This window comes from Crinia signifera, chromosome 9 (assembly GCF_055691185.1).
Source record: "Crinia signifera chromosome 9, ASM5569118v1, whole genome shotgun sequence".
NCBI lineage: Eukaryota > Metazoa > Chordata > Amphibia > Anura > Myobatrachidae > Crinia > Crinia signifera.
The window spans coordinates 65146729-65161612 of record NC_139225.1 but is presented as its reverse complement, the minus strand read 5'-3'; the positions used below and the strand labels follow the sequence as shown (position 1 = coordinate 65161612).

The following is a 14884-nucleotide window of genomic DNA, read 5'->3' as shown; positions in this document are numbered from 1 at the left end:
CCCCTAAGGTTCCGGGACACGGAGCATAGATCCACTCGTGACATCACGTCCCCAGGTTATGATTAGCCTTCGAGCCAGTCAGTCAAAAAAAATTGATGGCCATTGATAAGTAAAATCATTGATACATCACATAGATGACCATCGATGACCGTTTGATGGTTGCCATTGATGGCTAATGTGCAATGACAATCATCAATGATTATAGCACCGATGGCCATCCCTAGATTCTGCTGTTGCAGTTGCACATTCCCACACGTCTCAGTGCCCACCCCCTCTGCTGGCGGTGTGAGTGTACTACTGCACACCTCCCAACATGACCCTATCCAGGAGGGACACAATGCTCTGCTCCTGGACTTTGCTCTTAATGTATGATTACCTTCATCGGTGTTGAACAAGTTATGTGATAAAAAAAGGTGCTTCAACACAGGTGATGGCATTCTTACATCAAGAGGAATGAGCAAGAGCAGAGCAATGTGTCCCTCCTGGAGAGGGTCATGTTGGGAGGTATGCTACGTTCACCGAGGTGAAGAATACTCTTAAGCACATGTCCAAGAACAGTACCTTCAGTTTGACTGCCACAGTGTCATCATGTGACAGCGACTGCTGAACTTAGTGGGGATGAGCATTCTGGTGCCTCCCCTCTAATACCGCACTATACTTGTAGAAAGGAAGTACAGACAAGCAGGAAGTGTGATTCTCCCTGTGTCCCAATCCACCCATGCTTGTAGACATGTCATAGGAGTGTTTCAAAATTGGTTTGTTTCTGTGTTGTGTACAGAGAAGGGAAGCGTATTTTGGTGCTAGCGCTAAAATGAGTAATGCCCATATAGTTGTTGAATGGATTCTCACACAGCATAAGGTAGTACATGTGGCTTTTCTCAGCTCCCACACTGAGTGTTAACGATCTCCAAGCACTAAACATTCAAGAGAGAATCCCATAGATTAAGGTCATAGGGAAAGTACCTAGTGTGAGGCACTAGAGCTGAGAAGTAGATGAAAAATCAGGGTAATGTGGCATAATTGCATTACCTAGAACTAGATGTTGTAAGGGCCTACTTCAGCTTTGATTGCGGGACAAATTTGTTCTCAAAAATGGGAAAAATTCTGTGCACTGCAGGTTGGGCAAATGTAAAGTGTAGAGAACTAGATTTGGGTGAGTTATTTTGTTTCTGTGCAGGGTAAATACTGACTGCGTTAACTTTATACTGCAATTTTGATTCTCTCTCACTCTGCACATGTTACATTTGCCCCACCTGCAGTGCACATGGTTTAGCCCATTTGCAGTGTGATCAAGTCTGAATTAGGCCCATTGTGCAGACGAATGGTTGGAAGGCATATAATCTTAGAGATTGTCCTGTTTTACAGAAAATAACCTGATTACCTACTTATTAAATGAAATTGTAAGATGATTTATTATACACTCTGCATCCATTACCAATAACTTATTTAAGGTTAAAACAACCAAGCAAAAATGATAATAAATATTAATAAATAAGGGTCTGAAAGCACTAGGAGCTTCTGGCAGTGCTGTCAGCTTGCGCATCACTATAGAAATGGATAGACTGCGCTCACCTGTGATGCGCTTATGATGAATATACAAATATATAGTGTGTAGATGTAAGCAAAGAGGAGAGTAAGATGGTAAGTGGGTAAAAATTAATGAATTTATTAAATAAAAATGAAGTCGCAGTGGGAGAATGTGTGGAGTCCTGGTGATGCAGGAATAGGCCAGCGGGGTATCACTCCACTAGGCCTATTGTTTAGGTGTTAAGGGGTGTACACACGGAGCAAATTTGTGCTATTTTCTAAGCAATCTGACTAGATTGCTTAGAAAGTAAGCACAGATCTCTCCGTGTGTATGCTCCGAGAGATTAAATATCTCTTGCTAACTAAGTCAGTGCATGCAGTCACAATCTAGTAAGATTGCTTAGCAAATGACTGCAAATCTCTCTGTGTGTACAGAATGAGAGATACTGATCACAATCTCTCATTCTGAACCATTACCCTGACTTTTTTTGCTTAAGCAAAATTGCTTAGCAAAATCGCTTAGCAAAATCACTTAGCACAAAACTCTGCATGTGTATGTGCTCCCCATGGGAGATCTTGACACCAGCAAAATTGATTAGCAAAATAGCTTAGCAAAATTGCTCAGCACAGATCTCTACGTGTGTATGCCCCTTAAGAGTGACCTAGGTAGGACTCTTTAACCATAGGTCCCTTAATAGGAACCTATGTGGGTGACCGCAGCGGTCTGTATGGGCAAGGGGATGGGGGATAGCGTGGATACAATGTCCAAGTTCGCAATACTGTGAACTTGGACATTGTATCCACGCTATCCCCCATCCCCTTGCCCATACAGACCGCTGCGGTCACCCACATAGGTACATAGGTTCCTATTAAGGGACCTATGGTTAAAGAGTCCTACCTAGGTCACTCTTACACCTAAATAATAGGCCTAGTGGAGTGATACCCCGCTGGCCTATTCCTGCATCACCAGGACTCCACACATTCTCCCACTGCGACTTCATTTTTATTTAATAAATTCATTAATTTTTACCCACTTACCATCTTACTCTCCTCTTTGCTTACATCCACACACTATATATTTGTATATTCATCATAAGCGCATCACAGGTGAGCGCAGTCTATCCATTTCTTTCTCATAGTACCTCACAGGGTGTCCAGGACACACCTGATTGACTGCAGCCCGTTTAAGACCATACACATACCTCTCCATACCTATAGGACCCACGCTAATGATAAACTTGAGCGCATATTACCTAATCTTCACTACAAATGCGCATCACTATAGTAAACGCACACTAAGAAGTGTCTCCTCTGTCTACCTCTGGGAATAAACGCAGATCTAGTACAGATGTCTCTTTGGCTCACACCAACAGATGCTGCCTCTGCATTTGCAATGTAGAGCTGTCAGATTTTATTAAGATGCCAAATGACAGGGGACAGATTTCAGTATGCAAGACAACAGAGTGACAAATCAATGTGTCTTACGTACAGGTAAACGAGGAAGCAGATTAATGAAGGGCAGGAAGCACAAATGGCAGTTCTGTCAGAGGGGGATAATTAAATCAATCAATTCACTTGTATAGCAAGATCATTGTTTGGTCATCAAAGCACATAAACAACTCACTCAGCACTGACGTGTTACAAAATGATTATTAACCGTATATTTTTGGAGCACACAAAACAATTTTGGTCTTTTCATATTGTTTTGAAATTATTAAAAGCTTCCAAATTAATGAATCAAATGTATTAGAATCAATGGTGTGACCAGAGGAAGGGGCTTGCTGTTGGACTGCTGCTATCCAGTTTGGGACCTTGGTTGAAGCTTCTACCTGGTGGACTATCCGGAAGACCCTCCAGGTTGTAGAATTCCTACTTCGCCATTGTTTTCTTCTAACTGGCAGTCACAGTGACCACCCTGTTTTTATTTTATTAATTTTTATGTTATGTACTTCTGGATGTGGAAGACATTAAAAGCTTTTATGATCCATATACTGAGTGGTCCTAAAGATACCTTGATGTGAACGTCACAGCCTTTTATTCAGTGAGTTGGGGTACGCACCTTGGTGGCTATATCGTTTACTCATCTCAGTCAAAAGATACCTTTATGTGTGAATACTACATCCACTTAGTGTGAGTTGGGGTACGCATATAAAAGATACCTTGATGTGTTTAACCACCACATCTTTGATGTGAGTTTTGGTACGCTCATCTATACATCCCATTTATTGGTGGAGGAATAACAGCTGCACAGAATCCCATCAAAATCCACACGGGTGCACCAACCCACTTATTGTATGGACAGTTCATTAATCACATGATCCCTTTGTTTCCATTGTTTTACATGAAAAATCAACAATGAAAAATTGATCACCAGGATCGCCTGTTTCATCCAACTGTCCTAGAAGTTTAAAAAGGGAAGTACTGTGTATATTTTTTTTTGTGTGTTCAGAGCGCTATAGGGTGTCCACTTGAAAACTTTGTGTAGTAGATGTGTTGTTGGAGGAGTGGTGTCTCCTCATCAAGTGTTCGATACCCAGTAGCAGCTGCGCCCAAGGGTGATCCAACTATCTTTTTTCTCAATACCTCCTACCTCCAAGTCTGTCTTTTGTTACCCAGTTTGTCTTATCACTGTCTACTATTGTAAAGCGCAACGGAATCTGCTGCGCTATATAAGAAACTGTAAATAAATAAATAAAATAATAGTTGATCAAAAATGAGTAACAATGCATATAGCTTCAGTAATGCCAAATACCTCACTAAGGGGGGTATTTAATAAAGTCAGATAAATAAAAGTTGGGACATCCACACAATTCTCATATTTTTGTCTCTATACACCACCACAATGGGTTTGAAATAAACCAACAATACGTGCTTTAACTGCAGACTTTCAGCTTTAATTTGACCAGGTGAACAGTGTAGGAATTACAACGATTTCTATATGTGCCTCCCACTTTAAGGGACCAAAAGTAATGAGACAAATTAAACAATCCTAAATCAAAGTGCTAGCCTAGGCAAACAAATGTTTTCTTTTTACACTGACATAGTGTTAGTGTTATAGTGTGTACACACAGTAAGATATGCCTTCCGATGTTTACAATATAGTCAACATCGTGTCAGCATCACATGCAGATCGCAAGGGTTTTAACCCTTGCGATCCCGATGCGCGTTCACGTATCGCAAGACAGATAGTCTTGGCTGCATTGACTATATTGTGCATATCTGCACTATATCGTCAAAATTGTGCCACTACATGCATGCCGTGCGAGTCCCGATATGATCTGATCGTATCAGGACTCACATAGCACGGCATATCTTCACCGTGTGTACACAACATTAGTCTGCCCCCTCACAGCTGTTTGCCGTAATTTGCGGGTCGACAGTGAAGGGGTGGAGCCAAAATGACACTTGTCATGTAAACTTGTCATACTGGCCCTGCCCCCTCCCCGCCGACCTGCCAAATGCGTGATTTTTAAGCCATGGGTCAGAGGCTTAAAGATAAAAAGGCTGCTGGCCAGACCTGGCATCAATGACAGCTGCTGTGCTCTCCTCGCTCTGTCAGTGTGCACTACGTGTGTGTATGTATGTATGTATGTATGTCTGTCTGTGCTCTATATATATGTTCTACTTGTGTGTGCGCGCGCATGTATGCATGTTTGAGGATACATGTATGTATGTGTGTGTGTGTATGTATGTATCATAGTTTCTGACGTTAGGCCCGGTGAAAGGGAGAGGAAAGGGGGGGGGGGGGGTTTGAAGGGGACAGCTCTAATCTGAGGTGCCCAAACCGATCTCCCTGTCACTGCCCCCCACCCTGCTCAGTCATCTGGTCCCCACCACTACTCCATCCCTGCTCCTTACCGCTATTGTGCTTTATGGGGAAGGGGGCCCCCACAGATATCAGTGTATGGGGCCCTGCCCGTGCACATTGGGTTTGGAGTTCAGATGTGCTGCACATCAGATAAATTGCATGTGCCACTGTTAATCCCCCATTGGCTCCCAGAGTCCTTCACAAGTAATAAAAAAAATTCAGCAGATAACTTGTAAGGTTAAACAGAATAAATCCTTACAACTCCTGATAAGAGTTTTAAGTACAAAAATATGCAGATATAAGTATAACCCCCTCCCCCTTATCACAATACCCATGTACATACTGTAGGTGTTCTCACTTACCTATTTTCAAATCATGCTAAAAGCTCCCATTTGAAACTGTTGATGCCACAGTGGGGCAGATGTATTAAGCCTTAACAAGAGATAAATTCAAGGGTGATAAAGAGATAAACGTCCAGCCAATCAGCTCCTTACTGACTTTTTTCAAACACAACCTATAACATGGCAGTTAGCAGGTGATTGGCTGGACGTTTATCTCTCTTTATCACCCTTGCATTTATCTCTAGTTAAGGCTTAATACATCCGCCCCAGTGCGTCTAATTCAGAGCACAATTGTGATTAACATACAAAGCATTACTATGGTTGCTGGCAATGTAGGATGCAGTGGTGTGCGACAAAATCCCTCTATGGGGCTGCAAGCACTTTTAAATTAATTTGAGCAGAAATCGGGTCTCGAAGGCTGCAAGACGGAGTGCTCCTGGCCACGTTGACACCATGTGGCAATGGCAACTTGAACCTTTCACATCTAACTGAATTGATGGCTATAAATAACTGAGTGCAGCTGCGAGATTTAGATATAGGAAAGCCTGAGAATTTCTACCCATAGTGGGGTGTCCAAGTCAAGCATGCATCTGACTGCACAGAATGCCATAATGGGAGAGAACGGGGACACACCTGTATAAACTAGAACAGTGATTCTCAAGTCTATGTAAATATAAAATCCTAATACATTTTATTCATTTTAATTTGTACAAATAAAAACAAATTGTAACAGAGGAAACTACACAATGACATGAGTTTCTTTTTTTATATATTTTCTGCAAATTGCAATACTTTATAAAAGAATCAAACATTTAATAGCTGCTGAATCATTGAACAAAACGGAGCCTTCTGCACTGCCTTCCATGTAGTGCTGTTGACAGACTTCCTTTAAATATACACAGTAGGCATAATTAGGATTGTAACTCGGATGTAATCAGATGTTTCCCAGCTGCCCAAACTCGTGCCATAAAGGAGCTGTAGAGGGTGGGCACTGATGCCACACACATCTGTCATACTGCTTGTAAACATCATGTTCTGCCTGGAAAATCCTTCTAAAAAAAGAATTCTCTTTTACTTGAGGTGTCGTTTCTATTTGAACTGGTTGTCAATCAATGTTCCCTTCATTTTGGCTTTCTTTGCTTCCAATTCAGCCTGTGAAAAGAACAAGGTAAATAAAAACAAATTGTGGCTTAGAATAAACTTCTGGCATAAGCAAAGTCCTCTCTGACCTTGTATGATTAGACAAGGTTCCTCAGATACTGCATTGAACTTTCCCCATCCACCAGTTGTCTAATATCACAGAACACAAAGGTACTCTCCCCAATACCCAAAACTCTGGAACACAGAATATGTGTGCAGCTGAGATACCTTTGCTTTCTGATGGTTCAAAGCACAAACTTTGTTTGGTACTTGTGTATTAGCAGGGAAATTCACATCGCATGGGCCTTTTTAAGTGCCGTGCGATGCGATTTTCCTATGTAATTTATTCACTGCTTTCTTGGCCCTAGCGGATCGCATCTCCGCAAAATCGCATGCGATTTTATAGGGTGCGATGCCATTACATTAGCTATTGGGGTTTCAGTATTGCGCTCTACCCTGATGGGTGTATAGCGGTGCAGCAATTTCTGGGTCTTGTCCTGGAACCCAGTATAAATCGATATTGTATTGGGGGTAGAAATGCGCACTCTGAGTATGGCCCACTGAAGAGGAGTACCTCCTGTCAGGCTTACTTGTGTCTGTGCGGTGATGCTACGGTATCAGATTGTGCACTGTTGGGTTCTGTAGGATGCGGTGCTCACAATACGAGATAGACAATTGTGTGTGATGCACATAAAACATTTATTGCACAGAAACCGGTACAGTCATGCTATGTTAGTAGAGTCCTGTGTTACTGGCAATGGGGCGGGGTGGGTGGGTCGTGGTGTCCGACCTGGTTGACAGGGGTCTGTGCTGTCTGTTGCTGGGAATGGTGGCTACACACTGGAGAGTACCTGATCAAAGGCGCGACACCGGGCGGCGAGGGTCCCGCGATCCGACTCACCCAGAAGCCACGCACCACCAGCTCTGTGGAGCTGGGACGGGTCACCACTATCGATCAAGTCCCGGCTGGAAACATCCAGGACCAGAACCAGAGGAACAAGGACCGGAAGTAGCTCGCTGGACACCAGGACAGAGGTGTACTGCGGTTAGGGGACAGGACGCCAGCCCCCCACACCACCCACCTGTGCCTCCCGCCTCAGACTTCGCCGACCTTTGATTTATCAGGTACTCTCCAGTGTGTAGCCACTGCGGTGACTACACACCACCATCCCCATTCTCAGCAACAGACAGCACAGACCCCTGTCACCCAGGTCGGACACCACGACCCACCCATCCCCCACCCCGCCCCATTGCCAGTAACACAGGACTCTGCTAACATAGCATGACTGTACCGGTTTCTGTGCAATAAATGTTTTATGTGCATCACACTCCATTGTCTATCTCGTATTGTGAGCACCGCACAATCTGACACCGTAGCATCACCGCACAGACACAAGTAAGCCTGACAGGAGGAACTCATCTTCAGTGGACCATACTCACAGAGTGTGCATTTCTACCCCCAATACAATTAGCTATACACTTGTATGACCTGCAATGAGGTTTTAGGCACCCCCCACCCCCAATATCCACGCCACCCCAAAGCGTGGCGAGCGCAGCATCCCGACCTTTTCATACACCCACTATCCACATCGGTGTGGAGTTGACTTTATATAATGTGTGAGCCTGAAAAGTGGTGAGCCCCACGAGGGGACGCGGATTACTTTACATGTATTCCGTGTCCCCTCGCAGGGCTCACCACACTATAATAAAATCAACTCCATGCCGACGTGGATACTGGGAGGTTTGAAAAGGTCGGGAGGACGCATTCTGCTGCGCTCGCCACGCTTTGGGGTGGCGTGGATAGTGGGGGGGGGGGGGGCTAAAACCTCAATGCATGTCATACAAGTGCATAGCTAACGTAATGGCATCGCACCCAATAAAAAAGCATGCGATCCGCCGGTGCCAAGAGAGCAGTGAATAATTTACATAGGAAAATCACCTGGCACGGCACTAAAACGGCCCATGCGATGCGATTTCCCTACACTAGCGTACGTATGCTAATTGGGTGCCCTGCTAATACACAAGTACCCTTTGTTTAATACACAAAATGAGTAAAACTATTGTATATAAATGACCTTCAAGACACATGTATAAGGTTTATATTAAACAGATGCATTTTAGGATTAGACTTTGGTCTCATCTCTGCTATATCTCATTATGGAAAAGTCTTTGTTACATAGGCTACATCACTGTTTCACAACTGTTGTGGCAGGGACTCAGTGGAGTGCCGGCATCGGCAAGCGTATACACACTTGCAGATTCAGTCAAGAAAACAAGGTATGGTGGGAGGTTGGTTGGGTTAACAATGACCGTGCTGCAGCAGTTGTTACCAAGGACTTCCCTCATCTGAACACGCAGGACGGGAGGGGGTTGCTAATGATGCGCGGGAGCCTGCATTGTTAACGATATTAGTGTACACGCAACGATAATGTGAATACCGCTCAGAAAGCCCTTTCTGAGTAATCGTGTTCACAATACCACCTAGTGTGTATGGAGCTTTAGTGTACCTTGAAGACAGAGGTTGGGAACCACTCGACTACAAATAAGAATTAAACATTCGCAAATTACAATATTTACTGCAAAATATGGCAATGCAATAATAAGAATAAAACATTTTAAACAGAGTAAAAAAAAAAAAAAAAAGCACAATTATTGGAATATACCAATGAGTTGTTTAATGTTTGAGTTCAGAAAACTTGGTAGGAAAACTTACAATACCTGGGATGTTGCTCATAGCAACCACTAAGATTCTATTTATAAAGGTACTAATTAAATAAGTAGATTCCAATTGGTTGTCCATAGCAACATCCCCATCTTTAATACAAGTCCCACCTTAGAAAATAAAAGTACATTTAAAATCTTCTGAGATCATAATAAAAGTGTGAGAAAATGGGTGTAAATATCAGGAAGAAAGATGCGAAAGGAACATAAATGTGTTACTGGCATGACTGCTGTACTGTCAGTAGCCAATTTTTGATTCATGTTTGTGGGAGCAGGATATGTAAACACAGCCCCAAAATCAGGTTATACCGTTCTCCACTTTCCAAACATTAAAATAAATTCAGAATCTCTATTTCAGAAGCAATTACCTTGAAAAAGTGTTTGTGATAAATATAGTTTTAGGAAGGGATTAATACAAGGTTTACTTTTCCCTATATTAAACAAAAAAGTGTTCTGTACACAAATATATGCAGCGATGATGCTTGTGAAGAACAGGCATAATGGCATCCTACTAGATGGTTAGCTCATCAGAGCAGGACCCTCTGCCCTCCTGTCGTCTAAGCCCTTTTCTCTTCACATTTCACTCACTGCTCTCCCATACTCAAAAACTCAGTGTCCATCTTTGTCCACATAGTACGTTAATCAATTCCTCACTACTTACATTTAAGCTGCATTGTGTATTGAACTGTGGCATTCATTTTACCTGCAATCTATTTCTATTTTTTATTTACTGTAAATGTTAAGTTTTGTCTCCCTGTACTGTTCCTTTGTATGGCGCTGCGAAACACTTGTGGCGCCTTATGAATATAATTATTATTTATTAACAGTTTCTTATATAGAGCACACATATTCTGCAGCGCTTTACAGAGAATATTTGAACATTCACATCAGTCCCTGCCCCAGTGGAGCTTGGGTGCCGGACGGCTCCCCGACAGTCGGGATTCCGACAGTCATTACTCCGACGTCGGAATCCTGACTGCTCCCTCGTGGGGGTCCACGAGAGGGAGAATAAAATAGGCGGCAAGTGCAGCTTGCCACCGTGCCCGCAGCGTGGCGAGCGCAGCAAGCCCGCAAGGGGCTTCTTTGCACTCCCCACGCTGTGCAGTCGGGATTCCGACGTCGGAGTACTGACTTTTGGAATCCTGACTGTCGGGTTAATATACCACACCCGTGGAGTTTACAATCTATATTCCCTACCACATGCACACACAGACATTCTAGGGTTAATTTTTTTGTTGGAAGCCAATTAACATACCTGTATATTTTTGGATTGTGGGAGGAAACCGAAGTACCCGGAGGAAACCCACGCAAGCACAGGGAGAATATACAAACTCTGCACAGTTAGAGCCATGGTGGGAATCGAAACCATGACCTCAATGCTGTGGGTCAGTAATGCTAACCATTACACCATCCGTGCTGCCCCACGGATGGTAATAATAATAATCCTAATCCTGGATTACAAACAAACATAGTACATACCAGTTCCTGCAGCCTCCTCTTACTCATTCCTTTTCTCTCCAGTTGCTTCTCAATCACTTTGGCATTCTGCGCATAGGAGTCTGCCACCTCCCTCTAAATGGCACAGAGGGGAACAGTAAATCAGATTAGAAATATTTCAGTCATGTGGCAAATAGATAACATGTACTAATGTGCGCTACATGAAAGTCTAGTGCTGCATGAAAGTCTAGTATGCATAATAAAGGGATTTACATTAAGGATAATACTAGCACATGTTGAAAACTGCTTTATACTGATCCACTTACCGCCTCTATCTCTTCCTCCTCCTCATCGATGGTGGACACCGTAACGGAGCTGAACTTGCCCATGTCTTTCGTGCGTTTGGTCATCATTACCTAAAACAACAAGTCAATATTGGCACAATATAATTACTGACACTCAAAACCTGATCTAAAACTTGTTAGAAAATCTTAATTGGATTAACAAAATGGAGGCTTCTGTACAGATTCTCTATCACCTTTGTATAATTGTCAGCTGTCCTCAAACTTTGTTTTGCAATTGAATTTTGCAATGAACGGTTACTGGTGTTCAGTCATTGCCCCAGGGTGGGAACAGAGCGTGCACTTGCCACTTAACATTCTCCCTGTCCTCCACACTTCCCACATACCACAATGTTCCAGCCTGAGATGCCATTTGCACTTCTGCTTAAATGAAGGTCAGTAAACAGAACAAAGAAAGCCAGCACACGTCTAAGTCCTATATTAGACACCAGGGGACTGATTTACAGATGGGTGAAAGTCCGTTTACAAAACCATAAAAGTGTAAATTGGGGAATGTTTGTTACACTACGCATGAGCACAGCTTCTACCTCTATTCTGACTTTGGTGCATCTTAATGTTTCATGGGTAGGTCTGGAGGAATAGGGTTAAGTTTTGTACAGTAGAATAAAAGGTTACCTATATGCTAGATATATATTTTTGCATATCTTAAGCTAGGCACAGCATTTTATCTGAAAGCCTCACACCCTTTGCGATTATACATGTAGATATCCAAGTGTGTGACCATACAATATCTGGGTTCCTGCTCTGAGGAGCAGACATTTCTCCTTTCTTCTGCTGTGAAGAAACAGGGAAAATGTGCATGGGACAGCCAGGTCAGTGCTTGACACGAAAACATCATGCTGGATAGTCTGACTGGAAATATTGTCAGATTGCTTAGGCAAATGCACTATACAATTATCTGGGTGCTCCGCCAATACAGAGCACAATTCCTTTTGATCCTTGTTCTGACCAAAAAAAGGCCGGATTTTTGACCCAAGATCATTATCGGGCTAATTATAGGCAGTTTTTATCGTCCGGAGAAAGACTCATCCCAAATACAAAGTTTTATCACACGATACATTTCCGATCCCATACATTGCGGCTGCTCTGGCTCCTGCTTACTGCAGTTATGCCGCATATAGGTGGTATTTGGGTGGCCCCTGGCAAACCTACAATAGATTACACCAGAGACTTTCATTGCAAGATAGATTATTCCTTAATAGTGGTCAGGCTTGTGTGTCTAGCTGAAAGAATTGGTTACAGTGCCAGCATATTCATTGCTATTTACAATAGGGAACAAAACCGTAAAGAGACTGAGTGCATTTCCCCATAGACAGTAAGCAGGTGTTTTTCTGATCTTTGTCTTTCATTACAAAGTTGTGTTATTACAGTTTTGTCCCCAATTGTAAAGCGCAACAATGTACACTGGCACGATACAAATAAAATAAGACAGATGATACCTTTTTAGGTGGGTCTGGCTTTTGGGTGTAGATGTTTGTTTTGCCAAATCCCTGGCCAAACTTGACCAGTGATCCATTGACAATGAATGTAGCAGGGGCATTCTTCAGGTGGTGCTGGTAGAAGAGCAGGAGGAAGCATCTGCAGAAAGAAGATCATCATTATAAACATGTTAGTTACCCGTCAAAATGATGGATCATCATAACAGTAATGGCAGCATTTGAAGTGCTCCGCCGGGTGCCACCTAGAGGCTGCCAGCAAGCAAACCACTTGAATCCCCCCATAGAAGTGAGGAGCAGCGTTAGTCTTATTATATAGGATGTCGAAGCAAGCAGCATATGAAAGGAAAATCAGTCTAGAAAAGGAAAATACCTGTTCACATAAAAATAAGTTACAACATAAAGAAACGTCCACATACATATAGCCTCCTTTCCCTAGAAACAGCCCTTCTAGTCACTCAGCACCACTCATCTATCTTGTGCCTTTTCCATTAAAATGCATCGTATTCACACAAGGGCGCAAAGACGACGGACAAGCAGCATGTCTATGTTCACAGCATGATTGCATCTGCACACAAAATAATACGTTACAGTGTTTCTAGAAAAATATGCAAAGAGACATTTTAGTGAAAAAAGTCAAACCAAAAGACGCCCGGCGATACACAGAGTCAAACAGGGCTCACACTTTAGCTTGTGGAGGATAGATGTATGTGGCCACATCTGTAAATAATGTAGTAAGGAATAATATTGCTACAAGAAGCGATACAGTATACATGGTCTCTACATCAGAGGCAGATCAGCTGTGGTCTGAACCGAATGCTGGAACCAAGTGTGCTGTGTACACAATTGTACAATGTGCATGAGATTTTGACTATATAGTCAAAATCTCATCTGGATCGCATGCAGATCACACAGGTTTTAACCCTTGCGATCCCGATGCACGCTCCCGTATCGCAGCCAGAAAGTCTTGGCTGCATAGACTATATAGTGCAGATCTGCACTATATAGTCTAAATTGTATATATTGTATGCAGATAGTCTAAATTGTATACAGATAGTCTAAATTGTATATATTGTATTCAGATAGTCTAAATTGTACAAGTGTGTACACACCATAAAGGTGTGTACACACTTGTACAATTTAGACTATCTGCATACAATTTAGACTATATAGTGCAGATCTGCACTATATAGTCTATGCAGCCAAGACTTTCTGGCTGAAATAAGGGAGCGCGCACCGGGATCACAAGGGTTAAAACCCATGTGCTCTTCATGCAATCCAGATGAGATTTTGACTATATATCATGGGTCCTCAAACTGCGGCCCTCTAGATGTTGTGAAACTACAACTCCCAGCATGCCTTGCCACAGTTTTAACACTCCCTTATAGGAAAACTGTGGCAAGGCATGCTGGGATTTGTAGTTTCACCACATCTGGAGGGCCACAGTTTGAGGACCCATGCTATATAGTCAAAATCTCATGCACATTGTACAAGTGTGTACACACCATAAATTGTACAAGTGTGTACACACCTTAAGAACAGCAGCAAGCCTGATGCACATGGGGATCATGAAGAGTTTGCTTAAACTGCATGGCGTATGAGTGTTATCTTTATTAACATAATAATAATTAATAATAATAATAATATATCACTTTTCTCCCAATAGGACTCAAAGTGCTTCACCATTGCCTTTACAGCTCAAAATACACAACAAGCTTAACAGCTTTTACAGCGGGGGCTACTCGCACTGTGTGAGGAAGAGAGTTCCATAGAGTTGGAGCTCGACCGCCAGATGAATTCAGGGAAAACATACAGCACGCTTTTGGATAAAAAGGTTTGTTAAATGAATACCAACTTAACTTCTATCCTATTCTTAAGATAACTAGTTCTGGGAAAAGTGGTCCCTATACTGAATATGTACAGGTATAGCCCAAATGTTGGGTGGCCATGTCTCAATAGAGAAGAGGAAATGACAAGATTTGGCACACATCAAGTTCCATGGTAGAACATCCACATTTGATGTTATAGTGACTGTACATCGCCTGCTTGAAGAGTATATCACTGTAACAGGGAACTTTATCTGCATGTTACATTTGCTCAACCTGCAGTGCA

General features: G+C 42.6%; 1 protein-coding gene across 1 annotated transcript in view; it reads right to left on the bottom strand.

The window, feature by feature from the left end:
* Positions 1 to 5276: 5276 nt before the first annotated feature.
* Positions 5277 to 14884, bottom strand: part of STEEP1 (STING1 ER exit protein 1) — a 45074-nt gene continuing 35466 nt past the window's right edge. The window contains exons 4-7 of the mRNA XM_083159132.1: positions 12776 to 12914; positions 11301 to 11390; positions 11017 to 11109; positions 5277 to 6828 (exon numbers count right to left, since the gene is read on the bottom strand). Of these exons, the coding sequence (XP_083015258.1) occupies positions 6766 to 6828; positions 11017 to 11109; positions 11301 to 11390; positions 12776 to 12914 (385 nt within the window). The 3' untranslated portion in view covers positions 5277 to 6765. The remainder of the gene's footprint in view (positions 6829 to 11016; positions 11110 to 11300; positions 11391 to 12775; positions 12915 to 14884) is intronic.